Source organism: Molossus molossus, unplaced genomic scaffold (genome assembly GCF_014108415.1).
Source record: "Molossus molossus isolate mMolMol1 unplaced genomic scaffold, mMolMol1.p scaffold_m16_p_19, whole genome shotgun sequence".
Lineage (NCBI taxonomy): Eukaryota > Metazoa > Chordata > Mammalia > Chiroptera > Molossidae > Molossus > Molossus molossus.
Window position 1 is genome coordinate 5,323,154 of NW_023425354.1, and position 25,539 is coordinate 5,348,692.

The window sequence follows — 25,539 nt, forward strand, 5'->3', positions numbered from 1 at the left end:
TCCCCCAGCCTTGAACATTGGGATTCTCCTGCGGTCGGTGTCACACTGCGGGGACCAGGAGCACCTCCCCAGTCCGCACCCCACGACTCCCCATCCCAGGGGTGGAACTAGAGCACAGATACTACCCCGGGGCAGCTCGGAGCCCGACGCCATGGTGCGAATGCCCTCAGCGAGGGGTGGGCGAGGGACTCTGACGTGACGGCCCGCGGGCACACTGCCCAGCCCCCAGCCCAGCCCACCGGAAATGACGGCGCAGGCAGCGCTGACGTTAGAGGGTCTCGGGCACTCCCAGTCTCCGAGTCAGGCGGGGGGAGGGCCAGGGTGCCCAGCCGAGCCTCTGGTCCTCGGGGTTCCCATCCACCCCCACACTGAGCATCTTGGGTTGAGGTCCAGGGATCAGGCGGCAGCAGGACGCCTTCCTGGGGTGCCCCAACCCTGCTGCCGAGCTGCTGCCTCCCCTGCCATCAGATGTGCCAGTACTGGGCACCCGCTGCACTGGCTGTTCTTGCCCATCTGTCCAGTCCACCAGTCTGAGGTCAGTGCCTGGCAGGGTAAGGCGCTGGATACATTTGAATGATGAGTGAGGTCATCTGGTGTCCCGTCCCCCCTACCCCAAACCATCTGAGTCTGTCCCAGACAAGATTCTCACAGTTCCCACAGCCGGGAAGTGCTTCCATATGTCTACCGCAGATCCCCGCAGTTAACCCTGCAGGCCTACCATTGAGGATGTGCATGCCGAGTCCTCCTGTGGCCTCACCCTACTCCTTCAGCATCGACTCACGGGGTTGTTGGGGGGATTCCATGAGTCAACACAGGCCAAGTGCTCAGAGCAGGGCCTGGGCCGTGTTTGCCTTTAGGGTTCTTGTGATCATAACGATTTTTGCCTGGAGAATGTACTCGCTGTCACTACCCCTCTCTGGCAGGGCTCCTGGGGAGGGAGTGGCAGCGAGGGCAGGGAGGCTTGGAGTCAGGGCCAGAGCCATGGCCGAAGAGACCTGTGGAGAAGCTCCAGGCAATGCCAGCTGCCTGGGCTCCCCCTGCGTCTTGCGTGCCCGCTTCACAGTGTGCAGGACCCTGCGCGGGATCCACACAGAGAGCTCCTTAAAGGCAGGCACTTAGCAGGTGCCCAACGAGTGAACAAAGGGACCCTCTGAAACCAGGGGTGCAGCCGTGTCCCCGGGCCTGCGTCCTTCTCCACCCCACCCACCCCACCCGAAAGGCTCCTGAAAGTACGAAAGATGCATCTGAGAACGTATGCCGCTGGTGAGTGCATCATTCCTACCGGCGGAAGTGAACAGCCGCAGTGGCTCCATCTTCTAGGCTCGCCAGGAGTTCTCTTCACTCACTTCCCCCATAGACAATTTCACTGTGAGGGGCCAGTGCAGAGGGCTGGTTGCAGGGAGCAAGACAGACCCGGTCTCCGCTCGCACGAAGCTTGCATTTCGCTAGGAGAGACAGACATAAACCAAATAAAAAGACAAAAATATATTTTTTGAACATTTTATTTATTTATTTATTTATTTATTATCCTCACCCGAGCCCAGCCCAGCCCAGCCCAGCCCACGAGGACACTTTTCCATTTTTTGTTCAGATAGAGTGGGAGGAAGAGAAAGGGAGAGAGAGAGAAACATCGACACGGAAGGGACACATCGAGTGGCTGCCACCTGCACAACCAACCAGGACCGAGGACAAACTGCAACCGAGGCACGTGCCCCCAGCGGGAACCGAACCCGGGTCTCCCTGGACCGCAGGCCAATGCTCTACCCGCTGAGCCAAACCAGCCAGGGTGACAAAAATATTTAAAATGGTGGAAAAGCTTTAGGAACAGCTGGGGATGGCAAATCTGTCAGGAAAAGAGGTTTTAAGGATAAGACCCCAAGGATGAGAAGGGACAGGCACAGGAAGAGTGGGAGGAGGGTGGCCCAGGCAGAAGGAACTAAGTGTGCAGAGAGGGGGCAGAAAGCTAGGGAGCCGGGGGAATTGGGGGGAGACCAGAGTGTGGAGCCCGGGGGCGAGGGGAGGGGAGCAGATGGGCAGGGCTGCGGAGGTCACAGCCACGGTGCAGCCTGAAGAAATTGTTCCTCACCAAGGAGTCCGGCGTTTTCGGCGGGGAGTGTTATGAGCTGCACTTTACAACTGCTCAGCTGTTCTGCAGAGAAGAGATGAGAGGGGCCCGGGTGGAGGCCACTGTGGATGCAGGATGATGGGGGCCCTGGTGGCGGGCAGTGGAGATGACACATGTTTGGGGGATAACATCAAGACATGGTGATGCATTGGACTTGGGGTGACAAGAGGAGAGGTGCCAAGAGTGACACTGATTTCTGGCTTGACTACCTGGGAGGGGCCATTTACTGAGATGAGAAGACTTAGAGACAAAGGTCGGGAGAGAGATCAGAGCTTGGGGGACAAAGTATGGAGAAGAGAATCACCTACAATGTGGCAGTTAAAAACATTTTTTTAAATCCTCACCCTAGGATATGTTTATTGATTTTAGAGAGGGAGAAAGGGGGAGAAAGGAAATATCGATGTGAGAGAGAAACTGACTGGTTACATCAGTTGGTCGCCTCCCGTACATGCCCAGAGAGAGGATCAAACCCACAACCTGGGTATGTGCCCTGACCAGGAATCAACCTGCAACCTTTCAGAGCACGGGACAACACTCCAACCAACTGAGCCAACCAGGGCAGCACAATGTGGCAGTTTTCAACGCCAACATCTTTGACACTTCTTTCATGGGGAGGTGGGATGTCCCTTCCCCTGGAATCTGATGGGCTTGTGATCGCTTTGACCAGTAGGGTATGGTAGACTTTGTTATTCCTAAGCTAGGAAGTAAATGGCTGTTGCTGCTGCTGCTGCTGCTTCTTCTTCTTCTTCTTCTTCTTCTTCTTCTCCTCCTCCTCCTCCTCCTCCTCCTCCTCCTCCTCCTCCCTCTCCTCCTTTTTCTCCTTCCACTCTCCCTCCTCCTTCTCTTCATCCTCCTCCTTCTCCCTCTGTCTTTCTCTCATACGCCTTTATGTTTTGCACCCTCTGGGATACTTACTCCCAGGGAGAACCCAGAGTCTAGCTGTGAGAGGCCCAGGCCATGCAGGATTCCCACGCTGATTCCAGATTCAGCCCCAGCTGAGTCCAGGCTTCAAGTCCTCCCAGACACCAGATCCCAGATGTGTGAGTGAAGAAGCCTCCAGACGCTAACAATCCAACTGCTGGTCAGTTTGGCTCAGCAGTTGGATTGTTAGCCGCAAACCATAGAGTCATGGGTTCGATTCTGATCAAGGGTATATACCTTGGTTGTGGTTTGGTCTCTGGCCCTGGTTGGGGTCGTGCAGGAGGCAACCAATCAATGTGTCTCTCTCACATCGTCTCTCTTTCTCTCTCTCTCTGTCTGTCTTTCTCTCTCCCAGTCTATCTGAAGATAAATGGAAAAAAATATCCTCGGGTGAGGATTAAAAAATAAAAAAAAAAGAAGCCTCCAGATGATTCCACCACCCAGCTGTGCCAAGTGAACCCCTCCCCTAGCCATTCTAGCCTTCCCAGCTGAGACCCTAGACGTTGTGGGACAGACACAAGCCACCTCAGCTGGATCCTGCCTGAGTTACTGACCACTGAATGTGTAAAAAATGCTTATTGTTTTACGCCAAGTTTGGAAGGGAGGCAGCAACAGTATCTAGAACGTGCATCAATTGATAATCAAGGTTCCACATCGCCAACATCACCTGCATCCTTAGTCGTCATCTCCCACCTCCCAGCTGGATTCCCTGTGTTCGGGTCACCATCTTTCCTGCGGCAGTCAGAAGACTTTCCTAAGACATAATGACATCCCATGACATTATTCTCTGCTTCAAAGGCTCCTCGTTGCTCATGGAGTAAGATAAAAGCTCCTTAAGAGGATGTGTGGAGCACTTGACGCTCTGGTCCTGGCCTGCATCTCCAGCTTTATCTCTTGTCACTCTCTGCATTTCAGCCCAATTAGGTGTTTCCATTCTCCGATTATTCCAGGCCTCCTACGCTTCTCAGCCTTCCTTCTGCTCTTGCCACCGCCTGGACGTGGGGCATATTCCATTTGCCCTTTCCAATCTCTGTCCACTGTCTCCATGTGCTCCATGCCCGAGAGGCTTTCTCTTTTGTGGGCTGCATCCGTGGGTCCTTTGCTCTTGCTGTCTGGGTCCACTGATGGGAAGCCCCAGCAGGAAACGAAGGAGGGCAGAGAGTGAAGGTGGGGTATCTACCCGACAGCGCCCTCCCTTCCAGACCCTGGGAGGCCGCTGCTCCTGTCCACCGTCTCCCACAGCTGGGCTTTCTTCCTCTGGGTCCTGGCGGCCATTCCTCCCCTGGCCCCTTCAGGCTTAAGGATGGCCCGGGCCCCCCACTGCTTGTAGCCCCAGAGTGCTTCTCAGCTCTTGTTGGTTTCCCTCTCCTTGTAAATCACCCCTTGATTAAACTCTTTGCTTACTCCTCTGCTTCCTGTTGGGACCCTGACTGGTACCCTCAGTCATCCTCCGAACCTCAGCCCAGCCTTCCCTACTCAGGGGAGTCTTTCCTCCCCTGTTCCCACCAGGGCTCTGGACACTCCCACTCTGAACCCTGTACAGTTACTCCCTATCCTCTCTCTCTCTCTCTCTCTCTCTCTCTCTCTCTCTCTCTCTCTCCAGTAGGAACTTGCCTTGGTAACTTAGGTCCTGGCACACTGCAAGGTGCCAGCACTTAGTAGGTGCTGAGTCGACATTTGTTGTGTTATTTATGGTTGAATTCGGAAAAAAGGGCTCCAGAGAGGGCTGTGCCAGCCACAGACTGGCAACTCTTTTATGCTGGGCATGAAAGGAGGACATGGCATATTTTTCTTACGGGAAATCATAGCTAAGAACCTACTAAGGAGTCATCAAATGAAGGGATAGTCATTTTAAACGTGCTAAAGCTCTCTTATTGCTAATCTTTTTCTTTAAAATTTTTTACTATAAATTTTTCAAGCGTGCACAACAGTAAGGAGACCAGTAAATGAATGTCCACACACCCCCAGGCCAGATTCAACAGTTACCAAGATTCTGCCACTTTTGCCCCACATCTCCCTTTGTTCTTTGCCTTGGTGTCTTTGTCATGGTGTCTTTGCCTTGGTGTCTTTGCTGCGGTCTTCACCCAGCCGTTAGGCCGTGTTTCCTCTACACACTCCAGAGGCCTCACTAAAACAATAACCAGCAGCATTTTAAAACCATGAGAATTGCTGGCATAAGGAAGGACGTTAACTTTAACTTAGAGACAGTAAACAAACGGTGGGGATAAACGAATATGTTTCCACCTAGATGTGTTAGGGGTCACATTCCTCGAGACGATGTTCATAGTTCCCCCTATACTTTGACGGCAAGAGTGCACAGGGATCTTGTAAGGTTTTCTGGAGGTGGATGCTGAGATTTTCTGAGGAGCAAGATGCAAAAATCTTTTTTAAAGATTAAAACAAGTCTTTATTGTTGAGAGTACTACAGATGTCCCCCTGTTTTCCCCCATTGCCCTCCTCCTCCCAGTTCCCATCCCACCCCTGGCCTTCATCACCCTAGAGTCTGTGTCCATGGATAATGCATATATGCACGGAAGTTCTTTGGTTAATCTCTTTCCACCCCTCCTCCCACCGTCCCTCTGAGGTTAGTCATTCTGTTCCATGTTTCCATGCCTCTGTTTCTATTTTATTCATCAGTTTATTTTGTATTGTTGTTGTTACTACTACTACTACTACACCTCTATCAAAGGCTCACTGGCTGAACCATGGCTGATTCTTTTCTTAATTTTCTCCCTAGATAATTGCTCATAAAGGATTGGCTCTGTGACTTAAGCCTCTGTGCTCCTGTCCCTGACAGTGTTGCTAAATAGTAGTGCCTCAACACAGTTGTTGAAATGGATGAACTTAAGGAATTTTCAGGGAAGGCAGGCGGCCAGAAAGGGGTTGTGGGACCCAGAGGACCCTCCAGCTCTCATCAGGCCCCCGCTGCTTCCCTTGAGCAGGGGCACTGAGTCAGCCTTCCTTCCCCAGAATGGAAGGCGGAGCCTGAGGCTGGACACATGGGTTTGACAGATCAGAAAAAGGGGAACCAAGAGAACACATGTAAAAAAACGAAAAAGAAAAGAAAGGAAGGAAGGTGGGAAGAAAGAAAGAATGAGGGAGGACAGGGATCAACGAGTAAGAAACTCCAGGGAGAGAGCGGGCTGAGAGTGTGGGCCTAGTGGTGGCGCGGGGGGCGATGCTGAGGACGGGGCGGGACGGAAGGCTGGGAGGATTGCGGGCTCCGGGGCTGGGTGGGAACGGGAGACGTGGAGTGGGGATAACGCTCGGACGCAGAAGGAAGAGCGCGGAGGCAGAGTCCCTCGGAGAAGGACGCGGGGCAGGTGGCGGCTTTGGGTAGAAGGGGCAAGCTCCGGGCACCGGGAGTGGACTGTGCTGCGTGGGGCAGGTGTCGGGGGTGGAGCCACGAGGGGCGGGGCCGGGCGGGGGCGGGGCCGAGAGGAGGCGGAGCCGGCGCCGGGCGGGCGGGCGGGGCTCTGTGCTGCGTTCGGCTCCAGCAAGAGCAGCGGGGCCGCGGAGCTGGAGCTGGAGCCGGAGCTGGATCCCGAGCCGGAGCCGGGGCCGGGGCCGGGCCGGAGCGGGCTCCAACGATATGGGGTCGGCCGACTCCAAGCTGAATTTCCGAAAGGCGGTGATCCAGCTCACCACCAAGACGCAGGTGCGCCCGGGGCCCCGGCCTCCCCACCCACCTGCCGGGCTGGGGGCTGGGTAGGGCCGGGGGGCGGGGGGGACCTAAGCGAACTTGGCTTGCCCTGAGATGGGGGAACCAGCTGGGCCGGTGGGTGATACTGAGGCCAGGGCCGGAGCCGAACCCCTTGGCCTGCACTTCGAGGCTCCATCCCCTAGCCCTAGTCCCCGACCCCCAGCCTTCTCTCCCGGGAACATCCTTCTCCCTGCAGCCGCTGCTGCCACCTTAGGCTGACGTGTGCCTACTTCCCGAGCCTGCGTCGCCGCTGTCCGCCCCCTGCCTTCCCCTCACCCCTCCGCTCCTCCAGCCTTGCATCTTCAGCCTCTCCCCGCCTCCACCCACCCATCCACCTACCTCCCTGCTCCCCTCCCTGCCCTTCGATGCCCGCGGGTCCCGGACGCACAGACCCGGCTGACTCAATGCAAACAAAGCCAGCCCGGCGTCGCCCTGGTCGGGGAAACAGCTGGTGCGCGGCGGCAGCAGCCTCCCTGGGCCCAGGTCGATGCCCACGGCAGGGAAGGCCCAGCAACCTGGAAGGGGACCTGTTCCCAGGTCCATGGAATCCAATTTCCCAGCTGGGACCACTTCCGAAGGGGGCTTCCTCTCTGAGGCCCAGCTGTGGGGATGGTTGTGTTTGCCGTACTCTCTGTTCCCTGGGTCAGGGCTGAGAAACCTCCAGATTGCCCTTGACCTGCTGGTGTGGGGCCTGGGGGTGTCTTGCACACTCCTCCGAGTCCACATGTGGCACAGAGGCCGCCTCCTTGACCCCAGAAAACAGGCCTTGGCCCTAGCAAGGCTGCTTCCTTGCCCACCCGTTCTCTCCTCACCCCTTGAACCAGGCCATTCTGGCCACAAAGATGCCGGCCCTGACTCCCCAGATCCCCCAGGTTCAAGGGAGCCAGGACCTGCTCCCATCTGGGACTTTCCTCTTACCCCCAATCCCACCCCCACCCTGCTGCTCCCCAGGGCTTTCTCTTGCTCTTGGCAGGGAGAGCGGGATGGAAGGGGCCATTTCCCCACAGCCAGCTGGTCACAGCTCCAGAGGCCAGACCACTGGGCCCACCCTCTCGCGTGCCCATGAGAGAAAGGTCAGGTGTTGGCAAATACCCAGGGCCTCTGGAGAGTCCAGCCCGGCGGAGAGGTGTTTGATAGAAACCAGACCTCGCTCCTTACCATTTCCCCCACAGCTCCTGGTTAGTTCTGGCCCTTGGTTCTCTAGGGATGGGGCTTCTAGGTCTATGGTGGAAGGTGGGCCAGCCCCACAATGTGGGAACACAAAGAGAAGAGGGCAAGAGGCTCCTATGTTTACCTACCTGCCGAGGGAAACAGCTTGTTGGACAAATGAACTATAGGCTGTTGGCTCAGCTGCCAGGGTCCTTTGCTGGGCCAGCAGGACTAGCTCAGCCAGGTCCCAACGGGTCTGGGTGGACTACATTCCTACCTGCCCTAGCTCCCCTCCCCAAAATACAGTGATGGAGCTGACTGAGGCATCGCCGTCCCATTTCCCAGCTCTGGATAGTGTGTGGACTTGGGACAGGACCAAAGCCAGAGACCAGCCTGGGTCTCCCTATGGGAACACTGGGGCCTTGTAGGTGGGAGGTGGCCTGGGCCACCTGGAGGGAGAGACCCTCAGGGGCTGAAACCTCGGGTCCTGTGTAGTGACCTGGCTTGGGCAGCTTGGGAGTGAGGACAAGATCCCAGATAATTGCTCCAGACCTTGTTACTCCATGTCTCCAAGGAAATTCAGGCCAGTTGTCCACAGGGTCTCCTCCAGTGCCGGGTCCTCAGAGGCTGTGCTGTGAACACAGTTTGCTTTGGGCAGCAGACAAGCCGGCCCGGCCACTTTCCCCATGGCCTGGGCCTGAGCTGCCACTGCTCGGCCTTCCTGTGTTGCATCCTGTTTTCTTCCTGCCCTGGGCTGGGCCTGACCCTGGTCCTGAGGGCCAGCAGCTTTGGCTGTGTTCCCTGAGCCTTCCCCAGGTGGGTGGGGCCCTGGAGGGAGATATCCCAGGACCTGGACCCTCTCCTGGATCCCGCCTGTTCAGAGGTTCTCTGCTGTTGGACAGATGAGATCTGGTGGGTCCACGTTTACATGTGTGCGCATGTATGTGTGTGTGAATGCCGTGGTGACACAGTCCTCAGAACAGGTCACCCTTCGGAGGCTGGAGCACTGCTGGTCCTCTCCTTCCCTCAGAGAGGTTTCAAAAGATGCAGCTGGGCTCTCAGGCCGTGGGCGCTCTGGCAGAGCTGGGTAAGAGTATCTGGTTTCCCGGCAGGGTAGCTCAGTCCCTGTGCCTCCGGAGGTGCGGGCCTGCCCACCTCCAGAAAAATACTCTTGAAGAAACTATCTCTGAGTTTAGAGCTTTCTTGGGTTGGGTGGAGCCCAGCTGGGTTAACTGAGGCAGAAGCTCAGCTATGTCCTTCCCCTTAGAAGCCAAAAGGTCCCCAGGGACCCTGGCCGGTACTTATAGCAACAGGCTAGTGGTCAGGTAATGGTCACCAAATTGAAGTGTGAAAGTCACTTCTCTTGAAGTTCAAGGCCAGCTTCCATACCTGGGACTCTCCTCTGTTTCAGGGCCGGGCTACCCACTCACTTGATGAACTAGTACCATGGGGACACTCACTTGATGAACTAGGTCAGAAGCCAAGTCTACTTGGTGCTCAGATGAGTTTCTGCCCCTTTAAGGAGGTAGTGGTTACCTCGGAGATGGGGAAGGTATAGAGATGGGAGCTTCCCATAGCTGCTCCCAGTTTGGGGAGGGAGGGCTCTGTTTTCTGGAATGCCCTTCCCCACCCCCATCCTGGTCATCTCCACTGTGGTATGGTACCCTGGACACCAGTGAGTGTCAGAGGGCTGTCCTAGCTGAGGGCTCAAGGCGCCAGCAAACCCCAGCCCCAGGGCCCCTCCTTTGGCCTCTATTCCTCTCCCCCAGCTAACTCGCTCTACCAGTTCTGGGACTGAGCAGGCCCTGGTGCCAGGCCTGTCCAGAGGGCCAAGGCCACATGCTGCCCTGTGGCTCAGAGGGGGTGTTGCTTGGGGAGTGGGCCTGAGCACACCTGGACCTTGGTGAGGCTTGCGACCCCAGCACTGACCTGGGACAGCCCCACTGGCCCTCAGCCCTGCCTAGTGACCAGGCTGAAGGGACCTCTGGGAGTAGTTACAGCCTTTAGCTGAACTAATACTGCCTGAGCGTCTGCCATAAGCCTCAAATGCAAGGCCAGGAGGAAGGGCCGGTGGACTAAAGGGACCTCAGAACCCATGGAGTCAGGGACTATGGTGAGCGACCAAGTGGGTAGGGAGCGGGGTTCCAAGGTGGGAGCAAGCCCATCTGTCCGGAGCTCTGGGAGACTTCTTGCAAGAAGTGGTTTCAGAAAACAGAATTACTTTGTAACAAGATATATATTTTTCGGATTATAAGAGTAATGCATAATACGTGTGGATTTGTGGGGCCAGTAGGGCCCTTCAGCAGCCCTTTCTGAGAAGGGGAAGCCCAGGGTTACTGGAGCAGGGGGGAAGGGTTCTCCAGAAGGGTGAGGGTACCTGGGCACCCTGCCCCTCAGCAGATGAACATTCAAAAGGAAGAAAATGGTAATAGAACTGCGCTTACAGAAAAACACAAAGAAAAAAATAAACACCCTGAGAGATCACTGCTGTTAACACTGTCATTTTCTTCTACGCTTTTATTACATATAATTTAACACAGAATTGTGGCCGTACTGTAATTTTTTTAATCTTGTTGTTTTTCCACATAATGTGACACTGTGAGCATTTTACATTCATTAATATTCTTTGAAAACGTGATACTGATGGCTGCATAATATTCCATGGTATGAAGGTGCCTTCCCTTTTTAAAGCATTCCCCGATTTGGGGTATTTAGGTTGATCCCAACTTTTTACTGTGGTCAACGATAACACTTCAGTTATCATCCTTACACATGCATACCTATCTGCAGTCATTTCCTTCGGAAATATTTCTAGAAGTGGAGTTTATGATTCACACTGGTTGCCTGTGTGATCCAAAAGGCATAAGTGTGTTGACGGCATATTGCCACACTGGGGTTGGTGGGACTTGGGATGTGTTAGGAGGGGTAGGCATGCTGGGAAGAGGGGACAGTCTGAGCAAAGGCAGGAGAAAACATGGCAGGGCTATGTTGTAGGGACAGTAAATGCAGGTGTGTGTGTACCCATGTGTGTGTACGCAGGTGCGCATGCGTGTAGGTGTGCTCAGGTGAGGTCTTGGCTGACAGTCTGGACTCAGTCCTGCAGCTAGGGGGGCTCCTAAAGGTCTCTGTTGAAAGAGCTATGCCTTTGGTGTTCGGCTTTGCATGGGGTGGGTCATCGTGGAGGCGAGGTTGAGGAGGTAAATTTGGAGGGGAGGCCCTGGCAAGAGTGGCCTGTATCACAGTGACTGTATGCGCCGGAAGGAGTAGGCACTGTCGGAGAGCTATGGGGTCAGCTTCTTTATTTATTATTTATTTTAATTTTTTTTTCTTAAAAGTTTTTTTTCCTTTTATTAATTTTTTAGAGAGACAGGAAGTGAGAGGGAGAGAGAGATAACATTGATGAGCCCTGGCCGGTTTGGCTCAGTGGTTGGAGTGTCGGCCTGCGGTCCGGAGAGACCTGGGTTCGGTTCCCGCAAAGGGCACGTAACTTGGTTGCAGTTTGTCCCCGGCCCTGGTTGGTCGTGCGGGTGGCAGCCACTCGATGTGTCCCTTTCACGTCGAAGTTTCTCTCTCTCTCTCTTCCTCTCTCTCCCGCTCTATCTGAACAAAAAATGGAAAAATGTCCTCGGGTGAGGATCAAAAAAAAAAATTGATAAGAGAGAACATCTATTGGCCGCCTCCCGCCTGCCCCCCCACTGGGGATCGGGCCCACAACCTGGGCATGTGCCCTGACCATTGGGAATCGAACCGGGGACCTCTTGATGCATGGGTCTATGCTCAACTGCTGAGCCACTCCGGCCAGACCAATTTTTTTTTTTCTTTATTGATTTTAGAGAGAGAGGAAGGGAGAGGGAGAGAGGTAGAAACATCGATGAGAGGGAGCATGGATTGGCTGTCTCCTGCATGCTCCACTGGGGATCGGGCCCACAACCTGGGCATGTGCCCTGACCGGGAATCAAACTGGTGACCTCCTGGTGCATGGGTTGACGCTCAACCTCTGAGCCACACCGGCTGGGCCTTTTCGTTTTTGTTTTTTAAATCCTCACCTGAGGACCCTTTTGCATTTATCTTCAGATAGAGTGGGAAGGCCCTGGCCTATTTTGCTCAGTGGTTAGAGCGTCGGCCTGTGGTCCAGAGAGATCCGGGTTCGGTTCCCACCAGGGACACGTACCTCAGTTGCAGTTTGTCCCCAGCCCTGGTTGGTCGTGCGGGTGGCAGCCACTCGATGTGTCCCTTTCACATCGATGTTTCTCTCTCTCTCTCTTCCTATCTCTCCCTCCCACTCTATCTGAAAATGTCCTCGGGTGAGGATTAAAAAAACCAAAACAAAAAAGCAAACAGATAGAGTGGGAAAGAGACAGGGAGAAAGAGAGAGAGAGAAACATCAATGTGAAAGAGACACATTGAGTAGCTGCCACCCACACAACCCCAACCGGGGTGGGGACAAACCGCAACCGAGGTACATGCCCTTAGCGGGAACCGAACCCGGGACTCTCCGGTCCACGGGCCGATACTCTAACTGCTGAGCCAAACTGGCCAGGGCTGGGCCTTTTAGTTTTATTTTAAATATGTTTTTATTAATTTCAGAGAGAGGAAGAGAGAGAGAGAGAGAGAGAGAGAGAGAGAGAGAGAGAGAGAGAGATAGACATGAATTGGCAACCTCCTGCACGCCCCTACTGGGGATGGAGTCTGAAACCCAGGCATGTGTCTGGACCAGAATTGAACCGACAAACTCCTGGTGCATGGCACGATGCTCAACCACTGAGCAACCTCGGCCAGACAGGGGTTGAGTCCTCCAGATTTGGCATCAATTGGGTGTGCTGGGAGAGGCTGGATGCTGGGGTCGAGGGCGCTGCTTGGGTGAGTGGAAATGAGCATATGCCCCTTGTCTTGTTCCTAAGGGGAGGGCACAGCCTGGGTTTGGTTCTTGGGCACTTGACCTAGTGGTGTGGCCTGAGAATGTCTCCACTAAAGGATGGCCCCACCAAAGGAGGATGGTGGCTTACGCAGAGGTGGACGGTCACACAGTCCTTCAGGGACTGGGTTGGTTTTGGCTGCTGACTTCAGTGTCCAGCTGACCCCTGACCATCTGTGCCTGTGCTGGCCGGGACTCATGGTGGTCAAAGGATGGTCCCCACATGGGAAGGCCCCTGGGCACCAGCAGGGAGGGAGTAGGGGGGCCATGACTTCCCTCGTGGGGGTTTCCTTGGATACATTATGGGCAAATTATGGGCCCTTTGGCAAAAGATTGTGCAACTCTGGACACTGGGTTTCCCAACAGCCCGTGGAAGCCACTGATGACGCCTTTTGGGACCAGTTCTGGGCGGACACGGCCACCTCGGTGCAGGATGTCTTTGCGTTGGTGCCCGCGGCGGAGATCCGGGCTGTGCGGGAGGAGTCACCCTCCAACCTGGCCACTCTGTGTTACAAGGTGAGGGTACCTGCCCCTCACTGCCGCTCCCAGCTGAGCCATTTACCGCCCTCTTGGGGAAACTGAACCTGGTCTAGCCCTGTGGTCGGAGAGGTCTGGCTGGGCTCTGGGTTCTGGGGAAGTGATCATGGCACCTACCATCTGAGGGCTTCCTCCGGGCCAGACCTTGCTGAGCGCTTCCTGGGTCAGCTCAGTTAGCTCAGCCTGTGCGGCTGCTGCTGTCAGTGTGACCATTTCACAGAGAAGAAACGGAGGCTCAGCCCTGGCTGTCGGCTCAGCGGTTAGAGCGTCGGCCCACACGCCAGAGGGTCTTGGGTTTGATTCCAGTCCAGGGCACGTACCTGGGTTACAGGTTCGAACCCCTGGTCAGGGCATGTGCGGGAGGCAACCAATTGATGTGTCTCTCTCACATCGATGTTTCTCTCTCTCCGCCCCCCCTTCCACTCTAAAAATCAATGGAAAAAGTATCCTCCAGTGAGGATTAACAAAACAAACTGAGGCTCAGGTGGGTGGTCACTTAGCAAGGTCTCCACCAGGGAGTGGCGGGCTGGCCCACGTCCCGTCCACCTGGGCTGGCTGACACTGTCTGGAGGGGTGGCCCTGTGCAGTGGGGCTCCCCTGTGGCCCAGATGCCTCTCCCCCTCTGAAGCCTGGGTGCCCATCCTGAGCCAGGTGCCAGGGTCACGCTCCACCCTCCAGCATGCCTCTGTGCTGCCCACAGGCCGTTGAGAAGCTGGTGCAGGGGGCCGAGAGCGGCTGCCACTCGGAGAAGGAGAAGCAGATCGTTTTGAACTGCAGCCGGCTTCTCACCCGCGTGCTGCCCTACATCTTTGAGGACCCCGACTGGAGAGGCTTCTTCTGGTCCACAGTGCCCGGGGCAGGGCGAGGAGGGGTCTGTGGGCTTGGTCGGGTGGGGCTGGGTGGGTGGTGCAGTTGTGACAGGTTGAGAGCCTGGTTCAGGGCCGGCCACATGCCTCCAGCCCTCTCCTGGGCTTTGGGAAGTGCAGGTTAGGGGGGTGGGGGTCAACTCCCCGAGCCCTCGGTTCCTCTCTCACAGGGTCTCTGCCTCTAGAGCTGGGCAGAGATGGGCACAGGGCAGCTGGGCCCTCTTCCTCCGTCTCCCACCTACCTCCTCCCTGGGTTTATCTCCAGGCATGTGGCTAAGGGGTGGCCCAGTGGTTCCCTGCAGGACCGAGGCTCCAGAATTTAGGGACACTCGTGGCCTGGACCCTCCCAGGCAGCGGGAGTTTTCCTCTCTGCTCCCAGTCTGCTCTGGCTTCTGTCCCAGTGTCTGCCTGGGCCCAGACCCTGTCCCTCTCCATTCCCCCAAGTCCTGGGGCCACCTCTCCTTGGCCAGCTACCACTGAGGTGGCCCCTGGGTTCTGTGTCCTGAGCAGGGAGAGGACGATGACGAGAATGCCCGGCCCCTGGCCGAGTCTCTGCTCCTGGCTGTCGCCGACTTGCTCTTCTGCCCTGACTTTACGGTCCAGAGCCACCGGAGGAGCACTGTGGTGAGAGCCCCTCCCCCGCCGCCGGGCTGGGGGGCCTCTGCTCTGGGCTGGGCTGACTGACACCCTCGTGGGCAGGAAGTTTCAGGGGCAAGGCTGCTCAGGACGAGCTGGGCTCCTGGCATGCATGGTCCCAGGGAGGGGTGGTGGCTGGCACAGCTGGAGCAGAGCCACCTGGTGCCTGGCCATGCCCCCTGCATCCGGGAGGCTGGGCACAGGCTCCCATTGTCTCGGCCTGGGCAGTGGGTGGGGTATAGGGCTTGGGCACAGGAGGCCTGGCCCTTTCACTTTCTGTGGGCCCATGGACTTGACCTTGAGTGCTTTCTGCGCCCCCCCCCCCAGATTCCCTCCCTGTCTCCCTATCTCTCCCTGTCTCAAACTGAGCAAGTGAAGGAGCCAGGCTGAAGGAAAATGAGCTGTGAAGAGGTTGAGAACATTCTTTCCTCCCTTGGGCGTTAGTGCCCGGGGCACTTTGAGACTCTGTCCCTGGACAGTGTAGGGCGTAGGCTGGCCACCCCGAACCTGACCCCTCCCTGCCCCTGTCCCCAGGACTTGGCGGAGGACCTACACTCCCTGGACAGTTGTGAATACATCTGGGAGGCTGGCGTGGGCTTTGCTCACTCCCCCCAACCCAGCTATATCCACGACATGAACCGGTGAGCTTTCCTGGGCCCAGAGCGCGTGGTGTGCTGGACCCCAGGCCTGGCCCTGCACAGCCCAGGGAGGGAGCCATTCATGGGGCATTACAGAGACACTGCCCACTCCGGACCCAACTTCGGCCTCACAGGGATAAAGTGGGGCCATTTTTTTTTTCATGGACTTGCGCTGGGGCTGGGCAGGGTGGGCACATCCTCCTAGAGGGGAATTGGGATCCTCAGGGACTGAATCCCCTCCCCAAGGACGGAGCTGCTGAAGCTGCTGCTGACATGTTTCTCTGAGGCCATGTACCTGCCCCCAGCTCCGGACAGTGGCAGCACCAACCCGTGGGTGCAGTTCTTTTGTTCCACGGAGAACAGGTGAGGGGCCCTGGCCTTCCCTTCTCTTCCTCCTTGTCCCAGGCTGCAGAACCAAGGAGTTAAGGCCACGCTCCAGCCCTAATGGGTCTTATTTGAGGGGAGGTGCTGCCCCCTGATGGTGATAACCTGTAACTTAGCCGCACCCTACACCAGCGCTGTCCAATGTCCCATTGCTGGGCTCCGGGTGACATGTGCTTGGATCCTCCATCTAGTAGAAATATAACGCGAACCACACATGCAATTTAAACATTTCTAGTAGCAACACTAAAAAGCAAAAACAAAACAGGTGAAATTAATTTTAGTAATATGTTCGATTTAACCCAACATTTCCAAAATATTAGCGTTTAACATGTAATCACTATACAAAACTATGGAGATGTTTTCCATTCCCTTTTCATGACAAGTTTTCCGAATCAGGTGCGCGGTTCACACTGGCAGCTCATCTCAGTTTGTACCAGCTGCCGTTCAAGCTCTCGGAAGCTCCATGTAGCCCAGGTTGGGCAGTGGGTGCAGAGCGGGCATAATGAGCGATCTGAAGAATGGGAGCCCGGCCGGCCTGGGGGCGCTCATGGGCTGTGGGGGCTCATACCAGTACAAGGGGGTGTCACGTGGCAGACTGAGTGTTTGGAGCAGGTACAGACGCTCCAGCTGTGCCCAGGGCTGTGCTGGTAGCACAGGAGTTAGTGTCCCCAAGGTCCTGGTTCACCCTCTCACTTCCACACTCTGATGCCACGTGGCACAGCTCAACCTTCAGGCTCTTGCCCCCCCCCCAGAAGGGACCCCAGGTGACTCCCTCCACCAGCCACAGCCAAAAGCTGGGCAGTTTTTTCTCACCAGCCCTATCAGGCAAACAGCCACGCCGCCCCCTCGCTTACCCTCTCTGTCTGTTTCCTCGTCTGTGTGACGAGGAACTTGAATCTCTGACTGGAGTCATTCTGTGGCCTGGGAACTGGGTGACTGAGCATGTGCCCTGTTTCCCAAGGGGAAGCCCCCTCTCAGAAGCCCCAAGGGAGGGTACCTGCTCCTCAGAAAACCCTCCTGACTGGCCAGCCTACGCTTGGTAATCCATTGCTCCTGCCCTTGGCCCAGCCTGGTGCAGGTCCCGGATGCGGGCAAGGACGAGGAGGGCCCTTCTACTCAGGAAGGGACGAGCTCCTGGTCCTGCTGCCTGGCCCAGGGCTGGCGCTGAGCACGGGTTGGATGAGTGGCTGGCCGGGGGGGATGGGCGCTGGGCCTGGTGGGGTCTGCAGTCTGTCTCCTCTCCCTGCAGACATGCCCTGCCCCTCTTCACCTCCCTGCTCAACACCGTGTGTGCCTATGACCCTGTGGGCTACGGGATCCCCTACAACCACCTGCTCTTCTCCGACTACCGGGAACCCCTGGTGGAGGAGGCTGCCCAGGTGCTCATCGTCACCTTGGACCATGACAGCGCCACCAGTGCCAACCCCACCGTGGATGGCACCACCACAGGCACTGCCATGGACGATGTCGATGTAAGGAAGGGAGGGGGAGGGCAGGGCCTCTGGCCAGGTGGCAACCCCCTCTAGCACAGCTGGGCAAGGGACACCCAGTGGGTACCTCATGGTGAGCCCAGAGGTCAAGGGGCATGGCTGTCAACACCTAGGCCTGGGGTAGGGGCAGAGTGGGGGCACCTGCTCACCATCTCCACCCTCGGCAGCCCCCAGGGCCTGAGAACCTGTTTGTGAACTACCTGTCCCGAATCCATCGCGAGGAGGTGAGTCTAGCATTGCTCTTGCTCAGGGGGGCTCTCGATGCCCACCCCACAGTGGTTATGGCCTTGCAGGGGGTGAGACAGGGGTGGGGGAGTCCTGACCCCTACATAAAGGAACCATAGTCCCCATGGACTTGGGCCACCCCAGTAAACTAGTGACAGTAAGACTGCAAGGGTTTCAAGATGCAGAGAAGGGCCTGGGACGGTAACTGGGAAGGCTTCCAGGAGGAGGTGGCTCTGATGTCAAGCTTCTCAAAGGTCAAGGGAGGGAATGGAGTGGACTTTCAGGCCAGGCAGACTCAGTCCATATGTCTTATGACCTTGGGGCACGGTTATGTGATCCCAAAGCTTTAACCTCTGCAGCTGTAACACGGGGACAGTACCTCCTCCCTTGCCTTGTGAGGATGAACAGAGCACAGCCCAGTGTGTGGTAGGTGATCAGTGAATGGCCCCTATTGGAGGAAGGGAAGGGGCCCCGCCAGGCCAGCTTTGGACTCAGCTTCCTGAGGGGCTCACCCCAAGACAGCTATTGATGATGTTGGAATCTGGGCCCCTCAGGCTCTCGGCCTGGGGCCAGGCCCTGGTGGAGCAGGAGGCATTTGTAGGGAGCCAGACTGGCCAGGCCCCGCTCTTCCCCCCAGGACTTCCAGTTTATCCTCAAGGGCATAGCGCGTCTGCTGTCCAACCCCCTGCTCCAGACCTACCTGCCCAACTCCACCAAGAAGATCCAGTTCCATCAGGAGCTGCTGGTCCTCTTCTGGAAGCTCTGTGACTTCAACAAGGTGGGCCAGCTGCAGGGGCCCAGCCTGCTGGGCCGTGGTCTGCCCTTGTGAGGAGTGGCCACTCAGTATAGGCCAGCGACGGCGACAGTGTCCGGGGAGACTCCCAGGAAGGGGAAAGGGCGGAGTGGAGCTGCCTTCCTCTGATCCTGCCTGCCTGCTTCCTCCTCCCTCCCCCAGAAATTCCTCTTCTTCGTGCTGAAGAGCAGCGATGTGCTGGACATCCTGGTCCCCATCCTCTACTTCCTCAACGATGCCCGAGCAGATCAGTGTAAGGCAGGGACACCGGACGGCATGCGCACAGGACGGGAGGGTTTCCTTGAAGAGGGATGGTTCAGTCTGTCCGGTTCCCAGGAGCTTGGGCCTCGCCCATTGGCTCCCTTCCTCCCCTCCCAACCTGTGTGGTGACCACTCCCACGCCACCTGTTGCAGCTCGGGTGGGCTTGATGCACATTGGTGTCTTCATCTTGCTGCTTCTGAGTGGGGAGCGGAACTTCGGCGTGCGGCTCAACAAGCCCTACTCAGTGCGAGTGCCCATGGACATTCCCGTCTTCACGGGTACCCATGCTGACCTGCTCATTGTGGTAAGGGGCACCTGGGTGCATGGGGGTGATGTCCTCTTGGCTGAGTCTGGAGGAATAGGGGAACTTATGGCTGCCCCGCTGCCTCCCCCACACAGGTGTTTCACAAAATCATCACCAGTGGGCACCAGCGGCTGCAGCCCCTCTTTGATTGCCTGCTCACCATCGTGGTGAACGGTAGGGGACCCCAGAACCCACCTTCCCCGCTTCTCACCACCAGGTGGCGCTAGGCCACAAGCTGACTTGCTACCTCTCCTGATTCAAATCCACCTTATCCGATAGAAATACAAAGGCAGCCACCTAAGTACTGGTCAATGTTCTAGCAGCCACATTAGAAAAAGACAGAACCAGGTGACAAAAATTGTATAGTGTATTTTATTGAATCCACTAAATCCAGAATACCATCATCTCAATATGTAGCCAGTACAAAAAATTATTGAGATATTTTCTATTCTTTTTCACATTCAGTCTTCAGCATCTTGTGTGTGTTTCATATCAGTTCATATCAGTTCGGACTACCCACGTTTCCGTGCTTAATGGTCACGTGTGGTTTGCGGCTACCGCGTTGGCCAGTGTGAGTTTGGACCATCTCAGTTCTGGGTGCCGTGATGTGCCCCCGGGGCGCTCAGGTTGGCTGGAGAGCTGGGCCCAGCAAGGTGGCAGTGGTGAGCTGGGGCAGGATGACTTCAGCGTGGCTGCCTTCTGGAGCCCATGGTCCTGGGTGGGAGGGACGGACTTCCTGTGGTCCAGGGTGGGCGGGGTGGTGCAGGGGCTCAGCTGGCCTTCCCTTCCTTGTTCACTCACTGGCTCCACCCCTCAAACCCTAACCGAGCCCTGGCCAAGTGTGCCAAGAGAGAACGCCCTTGTGAGCCAGACAGCCACCGTCCCTGCCCCAGCCTGAGGGACAAGGACCTGGCACAAGGAAGCACACAGATCAGTGTGACTTCAAGCTGTGTGCGTGTTTCATCTCCGATTCCCCCTCACAGGCTGTGCAGAAATATGTGTTCAATTATATGGAGAATATCAGTCTGATATTCTAGCAAGACCTAAAGATCTTGTTGGGTTTGTGTTCCTGCCCAGTTGTGTTATAACTGGGGAACTCTGGGCAAGTTTACAAACCTCTCTGAGCCTCAGTGTCCTCATCTGTAAAATGGGGATGGTTTCGCCTGTCCCATCCCCCCTCAGAGGTGGGGAGGATGGTCGAGATGGCATGTGAGTGGTTTTGTAAACAGTGCGGGTGTCCACACAGTGGAGGGACAAGGGCGGAGCCTGAACTGCTCCCTGGGGCTCTGCAGAAGCCATGCCAGGGTGGCCTTGGCCTCGGGGGGTGGGCTCTTCCTGGCTTTTCAGGGACTTGGCAGGCGGGGGGGGGGGGCTTGGGAGCAGAAGCATCTTGTCCTGCTCAGGCCCAGGACGTGCACAGTGGCTGGTGGGGCCCAGGAGTAAGCTGAGCCCTCCCCTTCAGTGTCCCCCTACCTCAAGAGCCTGTCCATGGTGGCTGCCAACAAGCTGCTGCACCTGCTGGAGGCCTTCTCCACCACCTGGTTCCTCTTCTCTGCCGCCCAGAACCACCACCTGGTCTTCTTCCTCCTGGAGGTCTTCAACAATATCATCCAATACCAGTTCGACGGTGAGGCAGCCGCCCACGCCCGGGCCTGGCCTGGGGGGCGGCAGGAACCGGTGGGCAGTGGGCGAGGATACCTTCCTGTCTAAGGGGTAATAGCCCTCTGCCCCCCCAGTTCGTATTTATTGTACACGTGCTGTGTGCCAAGCCCTGTGCTGGGTGCAGGGGACACAGTGGAGAGCCACGTGAATGTTCCTTGCCCTGTGGCATTCACAGCTGGGGATGGAGGCAGGGAGGGAGGCTTTAGACAATGGCCACCTGGACAGATTGGCTTCATCTGGTGAGAGGGAAGTCTGAGTGGCACAATCCTGATGGGTATCACAGATGCTGGGCTGCCTGGTGTCAATCAGGGCCTTGTCACTTGTTAGCTCTGTGGCTGTGGACACATAACCTCTCCGAGCCTCAGTTTCCTATCTGTGAGATGGTCATACCAATAATACGAAGAGGCCCTACCTCAGAAGGTGTTGGGAGGATTCAGTAAAATAATCTACAGAAAGCACTTAGCATGGTGCCTGGTGACTTAAATATTAGCAGTTATTCTTATTTTCAAAATAAGTAACATTTGCACGAGAAAGCATTTTGGAGAGGGGCAACATATGCAAAGGCCCTGGGGTTAGATGCAGAACTGAAAGCAGAAGTGTGGTGAGAAGCAAGTACCGGAGAGGCAGACCAGGCTTGGAGGTCTGGAACGGGTGTGTCTCCCCCACCCCACCCCCGCCCCAGCTGTGGGAAGTCGGGAACACGCCATGTTGTCTGACCCCGGTGACCTGGCTCAGGGAGGCATCTGAGATACTGAAGAGCTGGCGTGGTGTGGGCACTTTGCCAAGTGTCGTCCCTTCATGCTGGGTTGAGAGGGGCTCTAGAAGGAACAAGGGGAGCTCAGCCCGAAAGTTCCTTCCCCAAAAGGTACATCTTGGTGTAACCACAGTTGGCACACACCACTGGGTGCTAGCCTTGCCCCAGCTCCTTCTCTTGGACATGTCCCCTCCCCCCGGGTCCTCCACATTCCCTGTCCCAGGTGGAGGGGGAGGCGAGGGGCCTCCCTGAGGCCAGATGCTTCCTCCCCACAGGCAACTCCAACCTGGTCTATGCCATCATCCGCAAGCGCAGCGTCTTCCACCAGCTGGCCAACCTGCCCACCGACCCGCCCGCCATCCACAAGGCGCTGCAGCGGCGCCGGAGGGCGCCCGAGCCCTTGTCCCGCACCGGCTCCCAGGAGGGCGCCTCCATGGAGGGCTCCCGCCCTGCTGCCCCCGCCGAGCCGGGCACCCTCAAGACCAGCCTGGTGGCCACCCCAGGTCTGGCACTGGCGGGTGGCAGAGGGTGTGGATACTGGCGTGGTTGGGGGATGGGCAGGGTCTTGGGGGGAGTGTCACCCCATGTCCGGCAACGGACATGCTTGAGTTGGGAAACAGGAGGTGGGGATGGCAACTGGGGTGGGGGCGGAGGTACTGGAGTCCAGAGGGGAAGCTTAGTGGGGGCACTGTGCCTCAAGCCTGGGTGTGGGCTCCGGGAGAGGTGGGTGCAGGGGTGGGAGGGAGCCTCGAGGGGGCAGGGCCCAGTGGAGATGCTGTCTAGGCGGCCACTGGGCAGGTGTCCTCACGCCCACCTGGCCCCCAGGCATTGACAAGCTGACAGAGAAGTCCCAGGTATCCGAGGATGGCACCTTGCGATCCCTGGAGCCTGCGCCCCAACAGAGCTCTGCAGACGGCAGTCCGGCTGAGGAGGTGGGCGCCGGGGACCCCTGGAGTTGGGCCAGGCTGGGTGTTGCCTTTCTTCCCAGGCTCGGAGGTGTGGGCCTGGCCAAGGCACCCTGGCCACCTCCAGCGGAGGGCAGGCACCCAGTGGACTCTGGGGAAGGGGCTTTCACAGACCCTCCCTTTTTTATTGGTCCTGGGCTCCAGCCCTTGGCCTTCAGACTCCTCATCCATCAGCCTTATCTGAGGCCTTTACCCTAAACTTGTCACCGTGCTGGGCTGGGTCTGACAGGGCTTGAGGCCCAGGGCAAAGGGTACTGGGCTTGGCTGTCCCTCGGTTGGGAGTGAGCCCTCCATGCACAGGGGTCAGTGGGGAGACCCCGTTGCCCTCCCAGGTTCCAGACTGTGGGATGGGCTGGAGGAGGGGCTACCACTCTGCCCTCTGCCCACCCTGTACGCATCCTTCCGCCCCTCACCCCGCCCTTTCCTGGGACAGGAGCCCAGCCAGGCCTGGCAGGACCAGCGGCGACTGTCCAGCGCGTCAGCCAGTGGGCAGTGGAGCCCGACGTCGGAGTGGGTGAGGGCTTGGGCAGGGGGCATCCACAGGGGGGCTGGGTCAGGGGCTCCTGGGACTAGGAGCAGCTCAGTAAGGCTCCGTGGGAATGCGTCCAAATCCAAGGACTGGCCTGGGAGTCGGACTTGGGATCGGCCCTCTTGGCCGGGTGACCTTGGCCCCTCTGACTCGGTTGCTTCCTCTGTAGCAGGGTGGAGCGTCAGCTGCCCACGGCACGAACTTTCTTCATAAATCACCCTTTCAGCTGCCTTCCCTGAATCACGTGCCCAGTCCCTGTGTTTCCTGAAGTCACCGCTAATGGCACTTGCATGGGGATAATAAATGTCCCTACCTGACCATGCCGTTGTGAGGATCCAAGGGGGCAGTTTCTGGCATATAGTATGTGCTCAATGCGAGACCACAGCTCTTACCGCGAAAAATAGTCACTGTCCATGGGCACTGTCCCATGCCGGGCCCTTGCTGTGGTGATCGGGAAACCTTGCCTCGGGGAGCCTGCAGTTCTGGGTCAGGGGTCAGGCTTGTCCCGTAGCCTCTGGGCTGCTTTCCCAGTTCCAGGAACCCTGGTCCCTCCCCCAGGTCCTCTCCTGGAAGTCCAAGCTGCCGCTGCAAACGATCATGAGGCTGCTCCAGGTGCTGGTCCCCCAGGTGGAGAAGATCTGCATCGACAAGTGAGGCTGGGGGCGGGGCTCTGCGGAGGGGCCAGTCCAGGCTCGGGTGAGGGGGTCCAGGGTGAGCTCCACGCTCCCCTTGACCTTCATGGTGGGCTTTCCACATGTTGACCCCCTCCCCGCCCCTGGCAGGGGCCTGACGGACGAGTCAGAGATCCTGCGGTTCCTGCAGCATGGCACCCTGGTGGGGCTGCTGCCCGTGCCCCACCCCATCCTCATCCGAAAGTACCAGGCCAACTCGGGCACGGCCATGTGGTTCCGCACCTACATGTGGGGCGTCATCTATCTAAGGTGGGCCTCGTGGGGGTGGGGCAGTCTCCAGCCTGGGTGGGTTTAGTGTCCACCTGAGGGTCTGCCTGCCCAGTGGGGCTCACTGGGGGCCTTAGCACTGGGTCCCACCACCATAGTGGGGTTAATGTCGAGACAGTCAACCAGGGTGGTCCTGTCTGGTTGAGGGTGGGCACCCACTGTCCAGGGTGAGACGTCGGGGTGGGACATCGGGATGGGAGGGTCTGGGCTTTATCACTGCCTCGCATCCCCACGGTCTTTCCTGGGAGCCTCCCAGCTCCTGATGCCAGCCCGCTCCCTCCGCAGGAATGTGGACCCACCCGTCTGGTATGACACCGATGTGAAGCTGTTTGAGATCCAGCGGGTGTGAGGATGGAGCCTGCGAGGCCCAGGGGCCATGGGAGGGTGGGGGCCCTGGCCCTCCCCCCCCTCCCCCCCGGACCTACTGACCGTTCTGAGCTTTCACTGACTATGATCAGGACTGGGGATGGCAGAGTGACTGAGTCCAGGGTGGCAGGCCCCGGAGGCCCTTATGGCTGGGACGCTGGGGATTGGCTCTGGCCTTCCCCAAACTCCCCCCATCATGCCCTGGAGCATCCTGTCTCCACAGCTGCAGGCCCCAGCCGGGGTCCCCACCTCACTCTGCTCTCCTTTGAAGACCTGTTTCTATGCCAACCCTCAGTGCCCGCCCAGCTCCTGTGCTGCCCACCCCGAGGCCTGGTCACCGTGCCCTAACGGGTCGTCCGAAGGGAGCTGTGGCTGTCTCTTGAGGCACCTGGGCCGAGTGAGGGGAGCCCGCCCTCTCCTACCCCGAAAGCACTGGCCGGGGCCTTGGGCGGAAGGCAGGTGGCCAGGCAGCTTGAGGAGGTGGCGGGGGGCTGGCTGACTGCAAAAGCCAGACTGGGGGACCCCATGCATTTTAGGGTTGGAGCAGGGTGTCGAGGGGGTCCTGCTATGTTCCTCCAGGTCAGTGAATATAGCCTGGCTCCCTCTTACATCGGTAACGGGGCAAAGGGGAGGAGAGCAGCTGTTGGGCCCTCCCCACGCCCGCACCCCGACTGCCTGGAGGACTGGTGGGGGCAGGATGTCACCCTCTGTCCTCCCCTCCGTCCTTCTGCCTCTGGCCTCTGGCTTCCCTCCCCCACCTGTGTCAGTACAATCTTTGCTCTGTACAATCGGCCTCTTTACACAATAAACCCCCCTCTCTGCACCCTGGCTCTTTGTGCTTGGAGGGGAGGGTCAGGTCGTGGCTCTTGTCCTCAGGGAAGTTGGAGTGTCTGCCTCCCAGAGTCAGTCCCCAGAGGGCCTTGGTGCCCGACTGGGAACCTGTGTTTGTCATTTTTTTGAGGGTGGGGGTGGGTCTGGAGAATTGGCCCCTGGGCTGTGGCCACCCAGAGAAAGAGCCCACACAGGAGAGGTGGGGCCCAGGTTTCTGCATGACCCCAGGGGTCAAGCTCCTTCCTTGACCACTCAGGCCCACACTGCCCTGCCTGAGGTCCTATACACTTTAGGGCCAGTTCATTACTCGTTCTCTGCCTGGGCAGGGGTCTCAACGCCAGCACTGTCATCACCAACATGAGCTGTCCTAGCAGACAGAGCTGCGGGACCACGGCCCAGGCAGCCACTGGAGCTGTGGGGGTTCCTGGCGCCTGGCCCTGGCTTGCCGGCGCCCAGTTTCGTGGGGAGGGGCCCAGAGGCATGCGAGGGCCGCCTGCAGGCCTGGAGCTGCCCTCCCTGGCCTCA

General features: G+C 57.7%; 1 protein-coding gene across 2 annotated transcripts; it reads left to right on the forward strand.

Annotated features, from left to right (window-relative positions):
• The first annotated feature begins 6,548 nt into the window (after positions 1 to 6,548).
• HID1 (HID1 domain containing) lies at positions 6,549 to 24,183 on the forward strand. Of its 2 annotated transcripts, none has more exons than XM_036268800.1 (19): positions 6,549 to 6,704; positions 13,180 to 13,329; positions 14,051 to 14,221; positions 14,727 to 14,840; positions 15,387 to 15,493; positions 15,737 to 15,853; positions 17,124 to 17,346; positions 17,532 to 17,588; positions 18,227 to 18,367; positions 18,545 to 18,635; positions 18,797 to 18,948; positions 19,044 to 19,122; positions 20,411 to 20,575; positions 21,640 to 21,867; positions 22,190 to 22,296; positions 22,763 to 22,843; positions 23,417 to 23,508; positions 23,641 to 23,799; positions 24,103 to 24,183. In XM_036268800.1, exons 1-19 carry the CDS (start codon positions 6,639 to 6,641, stop codon positions 24,164 to 24,166), a joined length of 2,364 nt encoding a protein of 787 aa, XP_036124693.1. In that variant the 5' UTR covers positions 6,549 to 6,638; the 3' UTR covers positions 24,167 to 24,183. The 2 variants fall into 2 exon arrangements, with proteins under 2 accessions (XP_036124693.1, XP_036124694.1); XM_036268801.1 differs by having other exon boundaries at positions 6,580 to 6,704; positions 18,248 to 18,367.
• The last annotated feature ends 1,356 nt before the right edge of the window (positions 24,184 to 25,539 follow it).

Bases quoted from the DNA above. Each gene is read 5' to 3' on its own strand.
- HID1 (XM_036268800.1), top strand. From the start codon at position 6,639: ATGGGGTCGGCCGACTCCAAGCTGAATTTCCGAAAGGCGGTGATCCAG. The intron at 18,368-18,544 runs GTGGGCCAGCTG...TCCCTCCCCCAG, and splicing joins AGCTCTGTGACTTCAACAAG to AAATTCCTCTTCTTCGTGCT. The intron at 18,949-19,043 runs GTAAGGGGCACC...TCCCCCACACAG, and splicing joins ATGCTGACCTGCTCATTGTG to GTGTTTCACAAAATCATCAC.